A 22,240-nucleotide genomic window follows, 5' to 3' on the forward strand; every position below is an offset into this window, starting at 1 on the left:
AAGGTGTTTGCATGGGTTTATCAGCAAAACTCAATACATACATACATAGTCATTAAAATTTTTAAGAACGTGAAATGCGTACTCCAGGAGTAATAATCTTTCGATTCAGGCAATTAAAAAATCATAGGAAACCACCCTATTACTTCAATAAAAATAAAAATTAATTCAGTCATACTACTTTTTGATCATAATCTGTATGTTTCATAAACAATGGATGAAAACTTCTTCACGAGAAATAGTAGGTACAAGAAAAGAGTCAAATGGCCCATTTAATCTCTCTCATTGCTCATACATTTTGCAAAAAAATTAATCAGTGTCGGTGTACGAGAAGGGGGAGAGTTTCACCACAGGGACCAAACCCCAGCCTCTCAACCAGAACAGCCAAACTCCCCAATAAACACATGTACCCACCTACTCACACATACAAGCAACCACACCAAGATCCTTTTTGAGGGCTTTAGGTACACAAACAGAGGCTTCTAAGTTTACAGCATAGGATTCTTTACAGGGCGTCCCCTCCCCAACCACCTCTTCCCCTTCCCATGCCCCGAACACACCAAAATTCATCCTACGTGGGTGCTTGTCTTTGATAATATAAATCAGTAGAAGGTAGAAAGTAATGCATAGTGAGGCAACTTGTGCCTTTTTTGTCTCTTATCTTATCCACTTTAAACAAATCAATGTTACCAACTTTTAGAAAAGCGACGAAATATTTATTGTTTGTGATATTTATAGACCCAAGAATGCAGGCAAGGAAACTAACAGGCCACTCAAGGGTCTAGAGAGGTGTGCAAACATTGTAGACGTGCTTCTCTCCCGATAATGTTGGAGAAAACTATGAAAAAATGGATTTTGTATGGAGGCCCCTCGCATTCCCTCAGCGATCGCCTCTATCCCTCCAATACCCCAAACTTGAAATAGATTGCATCTTTTGTTGCTAGTCTAACTAATATTTTATGTTTCTGCATCGTCTGTGGAGGAAAAATCACGATTACTTATTTGTGATGAATGTTAAATGCCGTAATCAAAGCCAAAGTAAGGAAAGAATATTTTTGTGAGGAATTTAGCTTATTTTTAAAATTTCCTCCCAGAATGACTTAACAAAAATACTAAATTTTACTGCCAGTCGTCAACTTACTGCCACTACTGCTGCTCTTGGATTGTAGTTGCAGCAGTGGTGGCAGTAAGCTGACAACTGTGGGAAATGTAATGAATTGACTGATGTCATCGGTTCCTGTGACATACAGCCAGTTGATTTCGTAACTGTTTGGAGCACTGTCAGCACTGGCTGTGAATTTCTAAGAGCGTCCAATATTTAGACAAAAAAAATCAAGTCAGGGTAAGATTGTTCCATGGCATAAATTTGGGGAGTTGAATCTCAAAATGACAAATTTGTCATCACAATTTCAATTGCCCACATCAAATAATATCTATTTTACTAAAAAAAATTCATTGGTTTGAATGTTAGCCAATTTAAAAAATCAAGTACTCAATGCAGGATATAAATAGAGATGTTCAGGATCAAAATACAGATGCTAAGAAACTAGACTGATCCAACAGAAGTTAATAGTATTATTCACCTAATACCAGTAACATACAACTGAAAAGGTTAAACAGTGTTTTGCCATTTCCATCAATAAAGCTATTATGAGGTATGACTCCAATTTTAAGTACAGTCTAAATGAAAAGCTGACTTTCTTGACATTTTGGTGGAAACCAAAGGAAGTATCCAGTAATTTAATCGTACCAATTTTGACTCAAATGTGCCAAAAATTAAATCAAAAACAAAATGTAAAATTCATTGCTCTTGAAAACAACGTGGTTTGTAGTTAGAGACTTGCCGAACCAACAAAGTAATACATCTAAAGTAAAAAAAGGTCTCTTGGTTATAAATTGAATCAAAACAACAGTATACTTCAAAATAATATTATTCATCCCATTATATCAGTTTTATCACAGGTTATATGACTAATTATGTACTCAACAAAGTAAAATTAGGTGTTATCAGATATCACGCTGTTGGATATAACCTGGTAATTTACACTACTCATTACAATGAAAGTACATATTTCAAGGTTGAATAGAAAATAACTGTTTGATGATTAGCACTTCAACATCTTTGTAATAGCTAAAATACATATTTTCTTCAATGAGAAGGTAACCCAATTTGAGTATTCAATTCCAGCAACATATTACAAAAATACATAGCATACTCTTCAGAAAATTCATAAAACATTAAATTAACATCCTAAACAGAGGTTATTACAATTTATTTAATGTGTCAAATACCCTAAATAAGTGAAAGTTATTGAGTAAATAGACAACATGCATTCAATCAAGGGCAAAAATGTATCCTAGTCACCAATCTCTTTGAATGATATGATTACAAAGAGTCGTGAATATGAAACCAAAGATAACATGAAAACCTGACTTATAGAACCACTTTTTTTTACATTTTCACATAACTCGATAACTGGAATATTTTAAATCCTCATTCATCAACTACTGAACAGAAGTCAAAGCATAAACATGATCCATTTCGGCAAGAAAAGGTTAAAAATTAATACAGTAAGCAAAAACCGAAAAGGGTGATGATATGGCTAACAACAAATACATCAGGACTGTTTCAAATGTTTTAATAGCAATTTCAATGTTGAATGAACTGTTCAAGGATCTTTCCTAAGTCTGTGAAAGAGTTTGACGTCACTAAGTTTTACACATGGATGAGTACAGTGTGAGAACCAAAATTTGCTCATAGGACAGCACTTTCATTCAATTCATTCTCAACTAATGACAACTTAGCTAACACCTCCAATTGTTAAGTTCACAAATAACTTTCTCGCTCAATGCAATAACTTACTAGGATGGATGTATCTTAACGAGACCCCTAAATTTATGACCATGACTGCAAAAACCTAAGCTGCATATCGGAAAATGCAAACAGTATACGCATTGATTAAACATACGCGTGATCAACCAGGAAAGATGCAAGGATGGCGTTTAAATGCCATGCAAAATTAAAAACATGATAAAAGATAGCTCAGCTCGGCCACCCAGAAAATAGCTTCCCCTTATTAAATATAGAAATAGTACACACTGACCTCCTAGCAGAACTACAAGAGAAACAATTTTGGACTCAGGGCCTTGTCACTGACAATGACGCAGTTCCTTTCCACAAGTTTCAAGAATCATGGAATAAGTACAGTTATGTCATCATGACCCTCATTAGCCCCTATAATGTATCAGGTAAGTACTAATTAAAAACACCCCATAGATGAACCAATAAACAGAAGCATAACCAAGCTTACCAAGGCCCTAGCAAGTAGGGGGCCAAGGTTGTTCAAATCTTCCTGAAATATTTGAGAGATATACCTAATATGTGCCCCTCCAAATGAGCCCACCAAAATGCATAACCACTATATGAAACCTGCCAAAATGCATTCCCTCCTTTTCATTGTCTTTACACGCTACAGCCTCTATGGTTGTTGCATAGTTCATTCACAAGCAGTAGAAACAAATTGAACAAAACCAACGAACATGAAAAGACCCTACCTCTTTTATCACTCCTACAAGCAACAGTTTAATTTTAAAGCATTATAAACTAAAAAACAAGAGTTTAGCTAAAATAGATATAGCAATACAAAAAATGTGTACATAAAAGCTTCAGATTTACACAGAAGTTCAGAGCACGCAAGTAGTCACTATTCTAACATATATTGTACCTTAAAGTTAACATAATCTCCAACTTTTTGGACAGCATGATACACTGACAATTCTGGACAAACATTAATTCTTTTGCAAAAAAATGGTAGACATCTAAGGAGTTGATGAAATGATGGATGCATACTAGCAATTAGTTTGAGCTGACTCTTGAGTTACAAAATAATAAATGATAAAAAACATTAAGTAAGGCAAAATGTAAATGCATGATCTTTATTTTGTAAATGCTAACATCTTACAAAAGCAAACAATCGAGACTTTTTGGATTTAAAGACAAAATCATAAGATCTCTGTAGTCCATGAACATTCTATTGAAATTATGTAGAAAATAAGGTTAAAAAAATTAATATGGTAAGGAGGAAGTAGTAAAGCAACTACACATAAAAAAGGTTCATAAAATTGATAAAAATAATCCAAGACAGGACTACGCAAGAAAAAATATGTAGTAAATGACAGAGTGAGCTTGCTGTACAAATCTGTCAGCCACAATTTGAAAATTACATTTTTCTAACATTCCCCAAATGCAAAGTTATCATTTTATGTTGAAGTTTTAAAACAGAATAGACACTGAAAATTGAGCAAATAAATATTTATTTATTCGTTTGCAATGATAACTAGCACTAGAGCAATCGATTTTTGGGCCCACTACTGGGTGAAATAAACTTTTATTGCTGGGAACTTTGACTGGGAGACTGACAATGTTCCCAGCAGGAGGAACAAAACATTGAGCAATGAGAATCCATTCCACACAGCATATGAGTATGCAACTTTTCGACATACCTGAGGCTCAAATAGACATGTTCCAATAGTGAAATTTCAAAGGAGGTGGCAACTGGACAATTTTTTCAGGTTTGTAATGTTCACTGTCATCCACAATGATGATCTCTGCAGTATGAATATCAGTAAATATTTCGGTTCCAAGAATTAAGAATTGCAACACCAAGGTTAAATATCAAGTATGCATCCCATTAATCAGCATATTCTGGGAGACTCATAGTCTTATTTTCAGCAGACTCAGAATAAGCACTGCTGCACGGACTATTTTTCAGTATTGGTGGCTTGGCTGTGCCCATCTATAGGCTCTAACCTCATTAGGATAGCATGTTTGTAACTGAAATAGGAGTATAACTTCTAAATACATAATTAGTGTTTAGAGATGTGAAGAAAAATCGTAGCCATGGATAGAACTTCGGATTGAATGCATACATTTTCAAATAACACTCATACAGGAGACCAATGAGTTTAATACAGACATTATTTTCCTGAATAATCAATACCAATCCCCCAAGTATTTAAAAAAAAATTATAAGCAAAGATTTCTAACAAAAAAGTGTGTGTTAATTTTCTGAAGGATGTGAAACAGGTCTGAAATAGGTATGTATATGGCTCATTCCCTCAATAAAGGTTGGTCTTCATTAGTACCAGTGAAGCTCATCCAAGACTAATACCCAAGCAAGCAAATTTCACGCAAACAGGGTAAGAGGGCTTGTTACTTTTTCTGGGCCACCGTGTACTTGGAGGATATTTAAGGGCAAAGGCTTCGAGAAAAATTACGAGGCTTCACTCAGGATTGGAACTCAGGCCCTTCGATCAATTATCAACCCACTGGTAAGGCAAATTCCCAACACTGACAAGGGAAATAATGATTACTACTAAAAGATATAATGTAGTGCATTGCATACAGAAATAGGTATCAACACTACATCTCAGAGATTACAGTATCCAACCATGCAGGCTTATCCTGCCAACTTTGGTGATATTGCATTTACTGCAATGGGATACTTCTTCATTAACTATAAGTATAAATTATAATATGTAGAACTTCTTGCTTAATGCCAGAATAAAATAATTGGTATACTAATTGGCTATCATATAACAATTCATTATTATTGCCGTTTTCAGTGATATGAGTCTTCATGTCATAAATGTGAGCAATTCTACCGAAAAGTACAATCCACAAGACTAATTTTGAAAAATCCATATTTGAGTGATAATCAACAATTCCTACATAAAATCATGATAAAGAGAAAAAAATAATTCTGAAGTACATAGGAGGCCATACAATCATTCATACAATGTTGTTGCAGACAGTTCTTGCAATAAATGACCAAAAAAGGATAACATGCAACAGATACAGCATGTTTGATCATTGGAGATATTGCTTTAAATTTTTTGACTTGACATAATACTGATGGTAAGGAACTCTACAGGTAGTTATGAAATTCACTTTCACAAAAATTCTGCATGGTAATATGGAAGTAAAAATAATAGTACCTACAATGAAGATAGAAATCACCAACATATTCGTAGGGTTAGACAAGAATTAAATGAGTGGCTGCATAGAGAAGGTGAAGGACAATATACATGATAGTCCAGATGATGGCATCTACACCAAGGACAAAATACTTATGGAAGATCCAAGATTTGAAGACGAAGAAACTACAAAATCTGTTTATATTTGAAGAAAGCCCAGGTTGAAATGGCAGAATATAAAGCTTCATTTTTTGTTGTGGAAATACGTGGCCACAAATGATGAAGTCAGAATATTTTTGGAGGAACGTGAATACTCACAAAATACGAATGCCATGATGATTTACCTGAGGAAGATGCATGGAAAAATTTATGAGAGGTAGAAAGAGTGATGTACTATTGGGAGATTAAGGCAGGCGACAGATACCAGCTGTCATTGGCCAAGTTCCACGGTCTTTCCTCTAAAATGTTTGATTGTACAAAGGTATTTGTATAAGCAATATTTTTTATTGAGTTACAGAACAGACAGCTACATTGTCAAAAATATATAAATATGCAAGAAAGAGAGAATATGAGCCATTAATTTCTCTCATTTTCTTAGTAAGCTCAAGTTCGCCAAAAAATTTGTGCCAACTACATATGTATATAAGTTCTGAAACTATCCATATCAGGAAACAATGTGGTTGTTTATTAATTATTAGCAGGTCACCCAGCATTGTTTGGGAAGGATAGTAACAAAGAAGGTGGGAAACTTGGAACTTGGACTTCATGATCATATAGAATTTCAATGTTTTCTCTTTGAGCGTATCAAAAGGTGTGCCTATCCGGTACGAAAATGGTGTAAAGGACAAGTTGGATGCAACCGAAAGTAGCACTATGGGGTCCATTAGTATGAGATGCACCTATGCACTAACTTTGGTCACAATCTGTACAGCTGTATGGAAACTCATAGCGAACAGAAAGATATCCTTTTTCATATACAAAGATGACTCACTTGGTGCATGGGGGGTCAAGGGCCTATCACAATGAGACTCGTTTCTGTACTATTAAAGACGGTAAAGAATGTGGGGGCAGAATACGGCTAGATTACCTTACATACCTTCCTCGTACTATTATTGTCCCTGACTGGCAATCAGATAAAACATAGTTGGTGCCCGACCAATAATTTTGTCAAAGTGAGGCCACGAGGGAAAAGTTATTAGAAGAAACACCCTGCAATAGTATTAGGCTTTATTAGTATATTATTAGTAATAGTATTATTACTTTCATCCCCCAGCATAACTGGAATCTTTCACTGGTGAAAATTCATATAAAATAACATAGACAAAATTTAACAAGGAGATGAACAAGCAAGGAGCACCTATTCTATTGCATGTTCATTAGAATAAATAAAATGACAAGAACCACAGAGCACACCTAATCTAATGACAGGATGAAACAGGAACAGGATATAGACATTGGACATGAAATATGGAGAATTAATCAGGTCATAAATTTACTATTATGTACTTGTTTAACTCAAATTCAGCAGATCCTAAATTTTCAGTTTTTAAAACTAAGAGGTATGTCCGCCCAGGATAGAAATAGTAGAGAATATTTACATAATGTAATTTCATTTAGCTATGTATATATGTAGCTAAAGTATGCACTTTTAAATCAACTCTCTGTTCATCACAGAGAATTTGTTGAACTTACAATTAGACAAGGAGCTACTGATTGGAAAAGTTGGAGTAATGAATTAAAAAATTGAAGTGTAACACCAAAACGTGGAAGCTGAATAAACTAAACATAACTCCCGTATGCAGTCAGATTTATGACACGTTTATCATATTCATCTCAGTTTACGACAAAAAATATTTCTACTTAAAAGTTTTATACAACTATAATATCACACGTTCAAACTACCATGAATGCTGAATCAGTGGGAATGGATGACATGCGGATGTGCACATTATAAAACTACATTGAAAAAGAAAATTTAAACTTTAAGCTTCAGATTTCAAACCTCCCTAAATAAAGATTATCTATGAGCTTATGAGTATTATTCAGGATAACTTTACTCAATCATTACATCCAAAAGTTGTTTGGATAGCTGTGGGTACAGCTAACCCAAGATTAACCCAGAGCAGAGTGAATTTCACACATTCACGGTAGGGAGGCCAATTCCTTTCCCTCTGCTATCTCACACTTCAAAGACTTTTGTTTGGGGGCTCCAGAAGTCTCACCCAGGAATCTGAACCCCAGACCCTTTGAGCAGAAGGCTGCTCTACCCACTGGGTCAACTCGCTTCCTCAGCCACACATAATGCTCCAATATATCACTTATTTAATTCAACATTAATTCTGCGCGGCCAAAGTTCTTAATAGCTTGCATGAAATAAATCCAATTGGTTACTATGACTAGAAATGAAGAAGTCCATTATTTATTGTGCATAATGAGTAAAAATTAATAGGTTGACTATAGTTCCTACCTTTTTACACAGAGGCAACTCACACTAGAATTGGTATTCAAAAAAAATAAACCCGGGTAATGATCAGCTATAAGTGTTAGAGCAACCTTAAAAATAACAAGGCAAAAATTTAAAGACAAAGAAGGCAAAATGAATCACCATTGGATTACTTTCCATGCTTAACTTATTTAATAGTATGCATGATTTCAAAATGTAGAGTAACCACTGATAGCCAATTGAAACAAAAAAATATACACATAGTTGGTGCAAAACCTGCACAGTTGGGAAACCAGATTGAGCAGATTCTGAGAGAATAATATTTTGTCAATATAGCTAGAGGGTCAATAATATTAGAAGAGATAAATCAATATGTACCTGATTAGCAAATAGCACACCCGCAATTGAAATCACAGTATTCAGTAGGTAGGCAAAGAAAATAAATTTCTATAAATTAGAAATGCAGTTAAATTTTGTGGCAATAGAGATTTCTCTCATATCTTGTGCATGGGTAAAATATGTGAGAGAGAAGTATCCATAGGAATGACCCCTAACTAATGATGAGTTGAGATTGTAGGTGATTATTTATGCTAACATGTAACAGGTGATGCTGTTCAATACAGCAATAATTTCTTACCACTGTTTTACATGGGGCATGTAATTGCACAGTTTAAACCTGCATTTCTTTCTAAATATGGCATTGAATTGTGCGATTGCATGAATGAAATTAGAACAGGAGCTATTTTGCCATCTCATGCCCATGCATTCTCATTGGCGTTCAAACGATTCACCCCTTTACACCTTGCAATTTTGACTGCAACTTTGTCCGCACGTCAGATTGTGCAAGCATGTGCCCCATGTACAACAGCTTTTAAAATTCAAAAGCTCAACCTGCTTAAGTTCTAGATGCCAGAAGGTTTTATAGACAGACCGACAATCTCGGAAGCCTAACCATTGATATCACTAATCTCTCTAAGCAGTCATCACTAATAGAAGTATCATCTCAATACATGAAATGAACTGGTAACTTCAACTTTAGAAAATATTGCTTACATGAAAGCAAAATCCTGATTACTTCAAAGATTATTGTTGAAGAAACAACATCAAGATAAAAGCATAGTAGTCAGTCTCCATTCACCGCCTATAAGCTCTTTCCAGTTACTATAATCATATAAACTACTTAAGATTACCCCTTCATCAAACATTTTGACCAGCAAGAAAGCAGTTTAACACACAAAAGAAGCATTCAAAATCATAAATTTCTAATTGAAACATATCAGCAACATCCTAGATATTCTTCATAAGACATTAAGCATAAAGTAAATCTAAAAAGATAGACATTAAAAAGTACACTAAAGATCAGGAATTTACCCAAGCAATTATTTCATTTCCCTGCAGGAAAGCTATTCTACTCCAGGAATAAATCCTTCTTCACATTACTTCAACCGCAATCCAACCATTTCTGCACTGACATCCCATAATTTTGCTTCGATTGAAGGACTGGATGTAAATCTTAGCTTTGGTTTGAAAATTTTGCAGTCACGATAAATTTGTCCGCTATGCTCTTTTCCAACTTCATCTGAAACAGCACACATCACGACAGTCTGAGCACCCTGGAAAAATATCAAATTATTAGGTGGTAAAATGTTTAAAAAAAGGATATACATTTTGATAATTTCAATGGAAATTTTCCTTGACTTTCCACAAGATTATACCAGAAACTAATGCACTTATAGAAAATTACGTAACTTTCCCAGAATATGAATGTCCAACCTTAGCTCCATTCAACTTCATAGTTTGACTTAACAACTTTTGATCACATCTTATTTCATCAGAGAGTAAATCTAAGAGCCAATGAGAGGGGTTATAAGTGGGAGAGGCTAGAGTAATGAATTGATATAAAGCACAGAAACCTTAAGCCGAATAATCCAAATCCAACTCCCATCCATAATTCTAAATCTAAAATATGTAGGTGCATAAAAACTAATTTCACTAAGTGACTTGAAAAGTATTTCTCTTCTAAAAACATTTTTGAACTAATCTATCATACACTCATACAGCCATTAGGTGAGGTCCTCATTATGAAATAACAATGAAAATGAGAACACAAATTTTTAGCTAATTATACCAAACATCCCTGAACAGGAAAATCTGTCGTATTAGTCAGATTTACGTATTGGCTCCAACAGAAATAATGTTTTTAGACTTAATTATTTAACATTTAATTCACGTTTTATAGATACATAAAACAGCCAGGCATTAACAGCTAAGATTATGGTTTGCACAATGATCATATCCAGTAATAAACTAGCAGATTTTGTGTTTTGGCTAGAAGTAAAACAATGCAGGATGAATGAGTGGAGATTTTCAGAATATAGATGTCATTCATGAAAGAAATTTTGGCTCACTGTACTTTTGTGAGGATCAAGCAGTGACAACACCCGCTAAGGGCCGGTTTTATAATGTCTAGTTAGCGTTAACTGGAACAAAATACTGTCAAAACCTTGACTTAAAAATATTTGGAAGTAATGAAAAGAGTTTCAGAATAACGGTCAGTTAACACATTGGGTAATGGGGTAAGCTAATGTGTAGAATATAACTTTACCCAATCAAATGTTATGATGCATCAATTCATCATGAATAACGAACACCAACTGAAAACGTAATAACGAATACGTATTGTACGCTTTAAAATTGTTTAGGTTGACACGCCTAAATGACGAGAATCTTCGTCATCCGTTCGGGAAAAAAACGATGAGGATTCTCGCCATCCGTACGTGTTAAGCAGCTGATATCAAGTAGTAGAAGACAGAGATTAGAGAGAGACACTCTGATTTCTATGTTCTGGAAAAATTTCACTAGACATTATAAAACCGGCCCTGAGAGTCATTAGTAGGGCCTGTGCTTGAGATGAACCCAGACTATGACCATTCTTGAGCTCAACGAGTAATTCCACATCAGAGATTGGTCTTAGGATGAGTCCCTCACCACTTATGACCAGCCATTCTATGGGTGCATGAATTTCTCAGCGAATCGACTCTAGCCTTTTTATTTGACATAATGCCACTGCCTTACTAGATGCAAATGCTTCATTGCCAAAGTTTTCTGAACTCACTTTAGAGGCAGTATTTATGTATTTCAAGTACTTTAAAAATTACGTGGATAATTTTAGGTTCCACAACCCTAAGAATGTCAGAAACAATTTATGGAGGCCTCTCTTGAATTCAAGACATTCCAGGGCCTTAGACCTATTAATAAAACCTCCCCTACTGGATGGTGCAATGCATTTCACTCTCTTCTTATATTCATCAATAATACACCACCCTAATAGCTATTTCTTGTTCTATCAAAAATATGTGAAGCATAGAGCAAATAACAGGTTTTTTTCTTGCATAACACAGGAAAATATGCCCTTTTTATGATAAAATAAATACAAACACATCATATGTAAGCACTACCTAGAACTTCATGCAAGCTTTTCCCTTATTTTCAATTGCATGAGAATATGCAGTCCAACCTATACTGAGAGCTCTATCTTTCATGGACAGGAAAAAATTGCAGCATGGGCAAGAGGATAAGGTTCTCAATAGAGTATGTACACCACATTTTTTAAAAGAGCTTTGATATACCTAAGAGCTTTGAAAACAATTTTAAAGTTTCCAGGTTTTAGACTAAGAACTTTCTCTATAAAATGATGCAATGGCACCCTAAAGACAGGTTTTAAAAAAGCATTTACACAGCCAGATTGGTGGTTATGCACAGAGATGATAGATAAAAAGCACCATCAAAGGCCATTGGTGGTATCAATTGCTGTTGAGATGCCAGTCCAGTTGATGCACTTTGTTGGGATAATTATTACAAAATTCTGTCCCTATTTTATCCATTCATCATTTACTGTTGCTACTTCATACATCAGAAGTGCTTGGCATGGAGGAGAATGACTAGTTTGGGCAAACTGTACCAAATCAGTCTTACACATTTTAGGTGCTGAAAGTTGGTCAGATCACAGAGAAAAGAATCAAATCTCACATTACTAAGAAACAAATTTTGTCAGATCACAGAATATTTTATCATGTGCATCCCCAGGATACAAAATGAATTCAGGAGTCCAGCAAAAATATAAATAACTTTGTGAATAATCTAGTTTAGCAGGTACAATGAAAGGTCACCCAACAAATTTGCGAAAAATCTGATAAAATTTCAAGTGTTGCTGAAGCTTCTAATAGACCTACCATGTTAAATGCCCACCTATAACATATGATGTCACTCATATTGTAACACTTGTCCAATGAAACAGAGATTTCTGATGTAGTTTTGAATAAACAGACCTGACTTATGTATCACCTTCCACAACCTTCACTATCCTCACAATTACATCTGCCTAAAGAAAGAACATTCCTATTCCTGACCAGCAGCCAAATATTCTCCCTCTATGGAATCCAAGAGTAGAGCATCATTGCAAGGAACTACAAATTGGGATGAGGAAAAACTAGCATTATTTAATTGATTAGTAATGGCTATGTAAAGATTTTCAATATGCAGGAATCCTAAATATAGAATAGAATATAGGTTCAGTAGGTAAGTTTGATAATACTGCAGAAATGTGGTATTAGCTCAAAATATTTTAGTAGTTCTTGCAATGCAACACATAAGATTCAAATTAGAAAGAAAGTGTATCACGTCAACCAGGGGCACAGCTAGGAATTAAGGCTAGGCGGAGGAGGGGCTCAGGCAAAACTAATGCTGGGGGTAGTGGGGGTATATACACGCCAGGGAAGTAGGTAATGCAGGGCCCTCCCCCAGAAAACTTTTGAGATAAATGGTTCAAAATGGTTAGTTTTATGGCTGTTTGAATAAAATCAACAGATTTAGGCGTTACTTGGTGGAACGATGAGATATTCATGGTTAAATAAAAACACAGTACTATTCCACAACCTTATATTTGCAGTCTACTAGTTTCAACGTTACAACGTCATTATCAAGTCTTGATAATGACGTTGTAACGTTGAAACTAGTAGACTGCAAATATAAGGTTGTGGAATAGTACTGTGTTTTTATTTAACCATGCTGTTTGAATAGTTTAATGTTTTGTTTGTGAGTCATCTGTCTCCCTAATATTAGTTACAAAATTTGTCACATTAAATTTTTTTATTAAAAAAATTTCTCTGACCCAAACCCCCCCCCCTTGCTGTGCCACTGTTGTGAACTCTCATCCAGGTATTTGCCTTAAACATGTTTGCAGGGATAGCCAAATCAGTATTAAAGTGATTACAAAACATATATGTACTGAAAAATGCTCTGATTAGTGCTGCCCTCCATGTACACATCGGAGTTACTTGATGAACAAGGTTTAGTTCATCTTGTAGTGCTAACATGAGTATTGTTGTTAATAAATGCTTCTAGAAAAATGTCAAAATCCTTTGCAAGCAAAATTATCAAGGTAGTTAACACATTCAATGCGGATGATATTTTCGCCGTAACCTCCAATGAAGGATGGGTGATTTTCCTTTGTAACGGTGGTGTTGGAAGTAATACAACAGAATTTGCAATTTTTTTTGTTTCTATTTCTCGCAATTTGTAAAAAACGTTAATGACATACATGTATGCCACCCGTCACCAGTAATTGACAATTCATGCAACCCGCATTACACACATGCAATTTTACTTGTATGAAGGAGTAAACTTTTCATATTTCCGTTTATAATACTTCTTCTACCGTTGATGCCTTAGGTTAGTGACGAAAATATCTTGAAATTAGTCTTTACGTGTAATTTTTTTGTTTCAAAGGCCGTAGATTTAATTTTTTCAAGTCACAGTAGTAAAACACACAATGAACGGCAAGAAAAATATAAATTTATGGAATAAACAATTTTTTAATAAAAGCAAATCTATGTTACCACAGAGTTATTGCAAAATTGAAACATTTCAATAAAAATTCTTATAAATTTTTATGATATATTTGAAAGCAAGGCCTTAAACAGATCCCTGGTTGACCTTCACATTCTGGGCAAATCGTAGTCACTGTCCGACGGATGCCTTCACGGTTAGCAGAGAAATGAAGAGCCTGCATAATTCCTAAAAACCTATCACGGCACATTTTCTCCCCGAATATCGGTACTCGCACTAACTCTGACCTCCTCCAATCGTTAGAAATCATGTTAACCCTAATTGCGCCCATGTGGAGAAGAAGGCCCAGCCAAGTTTCCAGTTCTTCCTGTCCAATGTCTTCCAACCCATTATGCCCTTAGTGAAGGCCCTTGGTGAAGGATTTCGGAAGAAAATGCGTTCTGCATTTTTCTCCATCTACGAGAGGATTATTCAAAGAAAATATCATTTGCAAGTTGAAATAATCCGTGGGAGTGCCGCTGGTAGGGAGAGACTCCAACCTTGAGCCTTAAAAATTATCCAGTAAAATAGTACAATTTGTGTAATAAAGTGTACCATATGTGATTAATATGCTAGTTTTTATGAAAAGTAAGACTCTGTACCTAACACTAGAACGTATTAATGACCCACAAAATGAAAACGCCATAATGAATAGAAGACAAGTAATTGATGTGGAGCAATGACTGAGAAAGTATGCCGTAAAATTAGGAAAAAAAACCCAAAATATGTAAAAAAAACGTAATTTGCAAATATGACTTAAAAAATTATTAATAAAGTATAAAATACGACCTTATGGAAGAAAATGCGTTCTGCATTTTTCTCCATCTACGAGAGGATTATTCAAAGAAAATATCATTTGCAAGTTGAAATAATCCGTGGGAGTGCCGCTGGTAGGGAGAGACTCCAACCTTGAGCCTTAAAAATTATCCAGTAAAATAGTACAATTTGTGTAATAAAGTGTACCATATGTGATTAATATGCTAGTTTTTATGAAAAGTAAGACTCTGTACCTAACACTAGAACGTATTAATGACCCACAAAATGAAAACGCCATAATGAATAGAAGACAAGTAATTGATGTGGAGCAATGACTGAGAAAGTATGCCGTAAAATTAGGAAAAAAAACCCAAAATATGTAAAAAAAACGTAATTTGCAAATATGACTTAAAAAATTATTAATAAAGTATAAAATACGACCTTATGGACCGCGTGGAAACATTTTGAAATAAAATAAAGAGTTTTGAGATGGGAATACACGTTATTAACAAAAACTAAGTCAGATTATAATTCTTGTGGTTGCACATAAGATATGAATAAATTAAAAAATAAGATAAAAATACTATTTCAAGGGAATAAATAATGGTTAAATGCCGTAGGTAATGCTTAAAATGCCTCTGAGTTTACCTATTCATTTCCGCAATTTCGTTTACGAAGCTAAGGAAATAAATACACGAGTAAAAAATACAGACCAATACTGTACATAATGTAATGCAGTGTTGCATACGCGATAAATATGTTATTTTTTATGAAAAGGAAGAAAATCTGCAATTAACCCCAAGACTTTGAATAACTCAGAAAATGAAATAAAAGCGAAATGAATAGAGGGTTGTTAATTGACTTAGAGAAACGAATGAGAAAATATGCCGTAAAATATGGAAAAAGACCAAAAAAAATCACCCAGGATAAACGTAATTTGCAATAATAAAAAAAGTTCCTAGAAAAAGAAATTCAAATATAACATAATTAACTGAAGCACCGCACTAAGATCATTTTTTTATAATGTAGTGAGTATGAAACGGGGATAAATATCTTTAATAAAAAGTTAGTCTAATCATAATTTTTGTGATAGCACATAAAATATGAATAAATTAAAAAGGAAGGTAAAAAAAACAAATTTAAAATAATAATCCATTTGTAAGACATGATGGGATATTTACAATAAGAATAATGTAGAATAGGTGAAGGAAATGAAAAGAAAAATCTCAACCTGCCAAATTGTTCCAAAAATAGCACTAAAGTAAACAAAAAAGCACTAAAAATGAAGGAACACGTAGAACTAGAAACGGACACTTCCGCAATGGTGTAAGGCCACTCCCAATCTGCGGAAGGGGGAAAAGTAACGCTAGGCACGCTCGGAGCACCCTAGTGACCAGTGGAAAAACGAACTCCCGAAGACATACATTTATGTCTTCCGCCTGAGTGGAAAAGCCTTAATGGCATATATATATGTCATCCGCACTGAAAGTGTTAAGAGAATATTATGATAATTTAACAACCACAAATACCTAGTACCTTATCAATTAGGAAGAAAACTAGAGTTCTCGGCAGCAAGAGTGATCAAGAGTTTGTTCTTCTCCACCCCTACCAACCCTATCCCATGGGATAGATATTCGGAATGAAAGTTAATAATGACAGTTATGAGAACTCTGATAAAGTGGTGGATGAATATAGTTGTATTGGGTGGGGGTCCATTACTGTCTCAGGCATCTTGGTGGTAAGCAACACCTCCCGTTATTAACCCCTTTCATATCAATTTATTTTCTGAATATCAGGCACCTATCCTCTTACCTATTTATTTTTCCTGTGGCTCTTTTTAAATGGAATGGTAGGCAATGAAATAACATTTTATAGTTTGTAATCAATGTAAAAATGTGAAATATAAAAGCTGAGATTTCGTCATAAATTTATTCATGAATGAACCCTCTTCCCGAAAGAAAATCAAGATCACAGCTATCGCTAGTCGTATAAAATCATCTTATTCCTTCCAATGCATCATATTTCTTTAAATATGAGTTCTGTATGTTTCAACATTGTAAAACTTACAAAATATTTATATTTTTCACCTAAAATTAGTTCTATAATTATGAAAACCTGATGACAACCACACCTGATTTGGCATCAGAAGTTCATGATGAGCTAGACTTGTCATTTCAGTGCAAGGTGGGAATAATGCATAGATAAATATGTACTGTTTAGACATTCATCGATAATTATTATACATTATGAATTAGCTGATGAATTAAAAACTTTTATTGGGAAGCCACCCTACAGATTACCATTTCTGCTATTTTTCCACAAATTACAGTGAGGGGCAGCCACCCCCTCTCACTCCCAACCTAAGTCCACCCCTGCTCTGATGGTGCAACCTGCAATGGCTGTCAGAATTTGATCACCAAGGAATTGCTAACTAACTGAAACTATTCCAAAATACTGAAGCAAAGGAGTAGTGATGGAAGTTCATGGAGGATGATGCCCTAATTAGTTAGGGCCACAATGATAACATATGTGATAGGGTGGCTGTGACAGGGTAGAAGTACTAGGGATTAGAGCAATCAACGGCGGCTCGCTCGGCTTGCCATTGACCCACACACATGAGCTGTGAGGGTTGGCGGATAAACCTCGAGTGCAAAGAATTCTGAAGGCATCCATAGATAAGATTTTTCTCTCAGCAGCACTGCTAAAGACAAAATACCTTAGTTATACATTTAATAGTTCAGTTAGAGATTAGAGAGAGCAATGGCGGCTTCCACAGCTTGCCACTGACTCACACACATTGACTGCGTTGGTTGGTGGATACACCTCGACGGCAAAGAATGCTGAGGGCATCCACAGTTGAGATTTTGCTTTTGGCAGTGCTGATAGAAGGCGAAAACCTCAGAGATATGCATATGGTAGTTCATTGATTGTTAGGTTTGAACTTGGATTACAACACTACATTGGGTTCATAGTATCAATCTTGAGAGAGATCAATCAGTGATTTTACTAAGCTCTAGATAGAGATCAAGAGCATAAGATGTCCTGATTGTGGAAGGAAATTCAAATAAGTGAGACGAACACTATACAAGAATAATATGTGCTCCAAAAGCATTCATAACCAACAAAAAAAGTAAAATCATGGCAGCAGAAAAAAATGATTCCCTATCTTAAACTCAAAATAATGCCGCACAGTTGTGCAACCTACATACTACTAACCTGATTTGCTGATCTCATGTAGAAATAGATGATAGGCGAAAACAAAATGTACTGATACCATTTACGAGAACTATCTCGGAAGAGATTGGTATAGGCAAATCCAGGGCATACAGCCAGCGCAGTTATGTCACACTCTGCAGTCTTCCTTGCCAGCTCCCGAGTGAAAAGGAAATTGGCGAGCTTTGAATTACAGTATTTCTGGTTACTCCGCATTTTCGTCAATGAGTCAGCTGTCTCCTTTTGGCAGTTTAAATTTTCAAAATCAATTTGCCCGCTCTGCATCAAGAGAGACGACACGGTCACCACTCTGAAATTAAAGACAATAAAAATTAAAAAGGACTCAAAAACCTTAACATTTTTTTGGTGTAGGGGACCAATGAAATTCACGGTATACCGGCTTGGCTGCGACTCGGCTAATTTTTCAAGAAGTAAATTTGTTAGTAGAAAATGGCCGAGGTGATTCACGCCAAAATGCAATTCAAAGCCATCTCTCGTCAACATGGCATCCTTAGAATTGACGTAAACACCGGCGTTGTTAATTAAGACGTTGATTTTCGGAAAATCACGGATAACATTGTTTGAGAAGGTCCTAATCGAGTCCAAAGAAGCCAGATCCAGAGGTTTGGGAATCTATGAACAAGAAAATAATTTTCATTATGTTACTGCAGTTCATCTAATACAATACAAAGCATCGACTTTACTCACCAGTTCCCCAGTTGTAACCGTCTTCCTTATTTCGTCGATAGCGTTTTGAGCAAGAGTCAAATTACGACAAGCCATGATAACACTCGCACCTCTTTTAACCAATTCACGGGCGGTTTCTTTTCCAATCCCCGAATTGGCTCCAGTAACTATAAAAGTTCTACCTTCCAACGATTTCATGTTCTTGAAATATCCCCATTTGAACTCACGGTACTTTCGGAGCAAAAGTAATCCCAAGAAGGCAGAAACGAAGACTATAACTGAATTCTGAACCATGTTGAAGGATTGAGTTATCGAAATTTCAAGACTTTTGGAAGCTTCTTCAATGACTTGATACAATAATCTCCGCCAAATTTCAGTTAACCGGCAAAATCCAGTGAAGCCGCGTATGACACGCAGGAGTCGCACCACAAATAAACAACTTCTGATAAATGACGCACTCGCAACTCATCTGTTTTTGGAAAAAAAGCGCGGGTCTCTCGCAAGTATTCAAATAACTAGTGAGAAGACAGTAGCATACAGTAGTCATGGCCTCCTTTAAATCTTGAATTAAAGAAGGTCGAATTTTAGGCCCACATTACCAACTAATAATTTATTAGAGCGCTACAAATAACCTTAAAAGGATATGATCATATTATTTTATATTTTTTTGTCTTGTGATTTTTTTCAAACCCATAAGTACATATTTAGAGCAAATATATTTTTGATTTTTGTGGGAATATGATGTCCACGTGTGCAAGTTGACATCAAACGAATAGAAGAAAAGCATAATTTAAAAAATATTTCTCTTTAATCCTGCATCCACTGCTCACTTGGTCAACTGCAATGCTATGAGTGGTTTGACACAGCTCTCCACTCAATAGGGTTGTTCAAGCCTATCAGAACGGTCTAAAAAAACGAATGTATATCACTTCTGATGTAATTTCATTTCGATTGGGATGAATGACAGATGCGTTGAAAAAGTAATGATGGAATTATTAGCAATCAAAATTCGAACAATTTTAAACGCCGCCAAAAACGGTCGGCCATCTTGAAATAGAGGTGATGACGACACAAGCCTGTACGGCTGGCCTGTACCCTCGATCGCTCGATGCCAAGCTGAGTACTCTGCATGCCGACTGGACATTTGCCAAGGTTTTTCCTTATTTTGAAATGGCCTATGTTGTGCATGAAGCTTCCGGATGGATCAAGGCGACATGAAATCCATTCTTCAAGTTAGGCAGGCAACGTATGTAGCGTTGACAGGAATTGAAAGTTTTGTATAGCTGCATTTGCTAGGAAACTACGTGCAGTGAACTTTCATTGTGCCTCTAGTGCAAGTGAACACAATTTGTGCCCTTAATGTACCCCTAAGTGAATGATTGCATATAGACGATGAAGTAAAGAGTGAAGTGAGTTGTGAATGTAACTGCTTCGACGAAATTATTTATTTCTTCCATGCTAGTTCAATCAACCCTATACATTTCGATCTAAGGTATCTAACTATTGCCTAGGGGATATGTTTCATATTTGATCTAGTTGTGCTTTAGGGATACATCGAACGCATATTAATTTCCAATCGTTTGTTCGCTTCTAAGTTCCGTTTGATTTTATTACCTATTAATTTTGAGCATTCACGAGTGTTTACATTTCACGAATTTCGTTGCGCTGTTGTTTGTTTTTGTTTTGATCATATTTTGGTTACGGTAAGAGTAATAGTGAAATTCGAAGTTTTTTGATGTTACAATAACCGGTTTAGCTATTTGTTTCAGCCTATTCATTTCATTGTCCTCGAAATGTCAATGTGAAATAACGTAAACTGATTCTAAGTCGTTAGTGATGAGTGAAAAGTGAGGTGTGGAGAATCTTTCGAACTTCAAGGAGTGCTAATTCTTTTAGCGTGTGCAGAGTGATTGGAAAACCGATTATCATGTTTTATATTTATTGTGAGTCAAGTTTTTCATTGAAACAGTTGATTCGGAATATACTGATTATATGTATCAAAAAGACAACTCGTGAAATGTGTACGTTTTAGTGCTATTATGATATGATGAGCAATAAATATGTACAAGTAAGGGTAATTTTGCTTATTATTACTCTTATTAAAGGATAAATTTGGATTTTCTTTAAACACTGATCTGGCGGCAGACGCTGGAGATCTTGAAAAAAAGTGGAATAACCCTGCTGAGCCACTTAAACAACACTGCAGTAGGGCATCTACAGGCTTGTGACGTCACACATCAATTCAAGATGGAAGTAGGGCTTTTTGGCGTAACGTAAAATTTGTCACTGTTTAAAGCCTTCTCTAAACATGTACAATGAAGAAAATAGCATAATATTATTGTCATTGCTCCTTCTGAAGCACGATCTTTCGATTTCTTAAATAAAAAAAATATGGTGAACAACCCTATTCTCCCATTAGCATATCTTTTCACATCTACCTATTTCTTCTGTTTCACATCCTTCTTTGCCTGTTCCATATACATATTTTGTTTGAGGTTTTCCTCTCCCGTTATCAAGATATAATAGGCCATACCCAAGTAACATTGACCGTTGGGCCACGGTTGGCTCATTGTGGGTGGATAAGCCTACCAAATTCCACTGTTGGCCCAACGCAGATATTGTTCGTCGGCCCAACGAAAGGGTTTATGCTGTTGGCCCAACGGAAATCCCCAAGCCCTACGAAATGGATTATCATTGGGCCACCGTTGGGACATCATAACATTAAGGTACGATTGCATACGTTGCAGGATACGGTTCACATGGTTCTCTAGCAACCTAACAACCAAAACTTGTTTGATTGTTAGGGATTGCTTTTATATGTTAATCATTCACTATGTCTTTGTGATAGCAGTTAAATAAAATAAGTCGAGTGCTTCTAACAAAAATAAGTCATTGACCTCATTTGGTAAGTCTTACAAAACTGGCATTCCTAAAATCATGTTACCTTAAACAGATAGTTTCATGGAATTTTAAACTTTTCATCATTAATTTAGATAGATCGATATGTATATTTTTTTCAGATTGTGGCATATCTAGTATCAGTGGAAGTTTTAATGAAAACAGTGTTTCAATGGACAAAGTGAGTGATGTAGACCTCTCTGAAGAGAATGAGATTGAATTTGTATGAGTATAAACCTAAATAACATCTGCACAGTTATTATTTTATGGAAAATACATCAACTATTATACTCAATCAGTGTTTCTGTGACTCCTATTAATATCCCTAAATCTTGCACTCATTGTTAGCCATATTCTACATATCCTTTTCTCCACAATGGCATC

The 22,240-nt window shown here is 35.4% G+C and overlaps 1 protein-coding gene across 2 annotated transcripts in view; it reads right to left on the reverse strand.

The window, feature by feature from the left end:
• The window catches only part of LOC124166574 (retinol dehydrogenase 12-like), a 21,735-nt gene extending 2,346 nt beyond the window's left edge, over positions 1 to 19,389 (reverse strand). Inside the window, exons 1-4 of one of the 2 annotated variants that reach the window (XR_006866461.1) lie at positions 18,980 to 19,389; positions 18,669 to 18,904; positions 18,275 to 18,581; positions 9,788 to 10,029 (exon numbers count right to left, since the gene is read on the reverse strand). Coding sequence is in view for 1 of the 2 variants with exons in the window: in XM_046544137.1 (XP_046400093.1) it covers positions 9,853 to 10,029; positions 18,275 to 18,581; positions 18,669 to 18,904; positions 18,980 to 19,252 (993 nt within the window). In the remaining variant the exon portion in view is untranslated. Of the gene's footprint in view, positions 1 to 1,912; positions 10,030 to 18,274; positions 18,582 to 18,668; positions 18,905 to 18,979 lie in introns of those variants that run through there. The other variant, XM_046544137.1, reaches the window with a different exon arrangement.
• Between the last annotated feature and the right edge of the window lie 2,851 nt (positions 19,390 to 22,240).

This window comes from Ischnura elegans, chromosome 10 (genome assembly GCF_921293095.1).
Source record: "Ischnura elegans chromosome 10, ioIscEleg1.1, whole genome shotgun sequence".
NCBI lineage: Eukaryota > Metazoa > Arthropoda > Insecta > Odonata > Coenagrionidae > Ischnura > Ischnura elegans.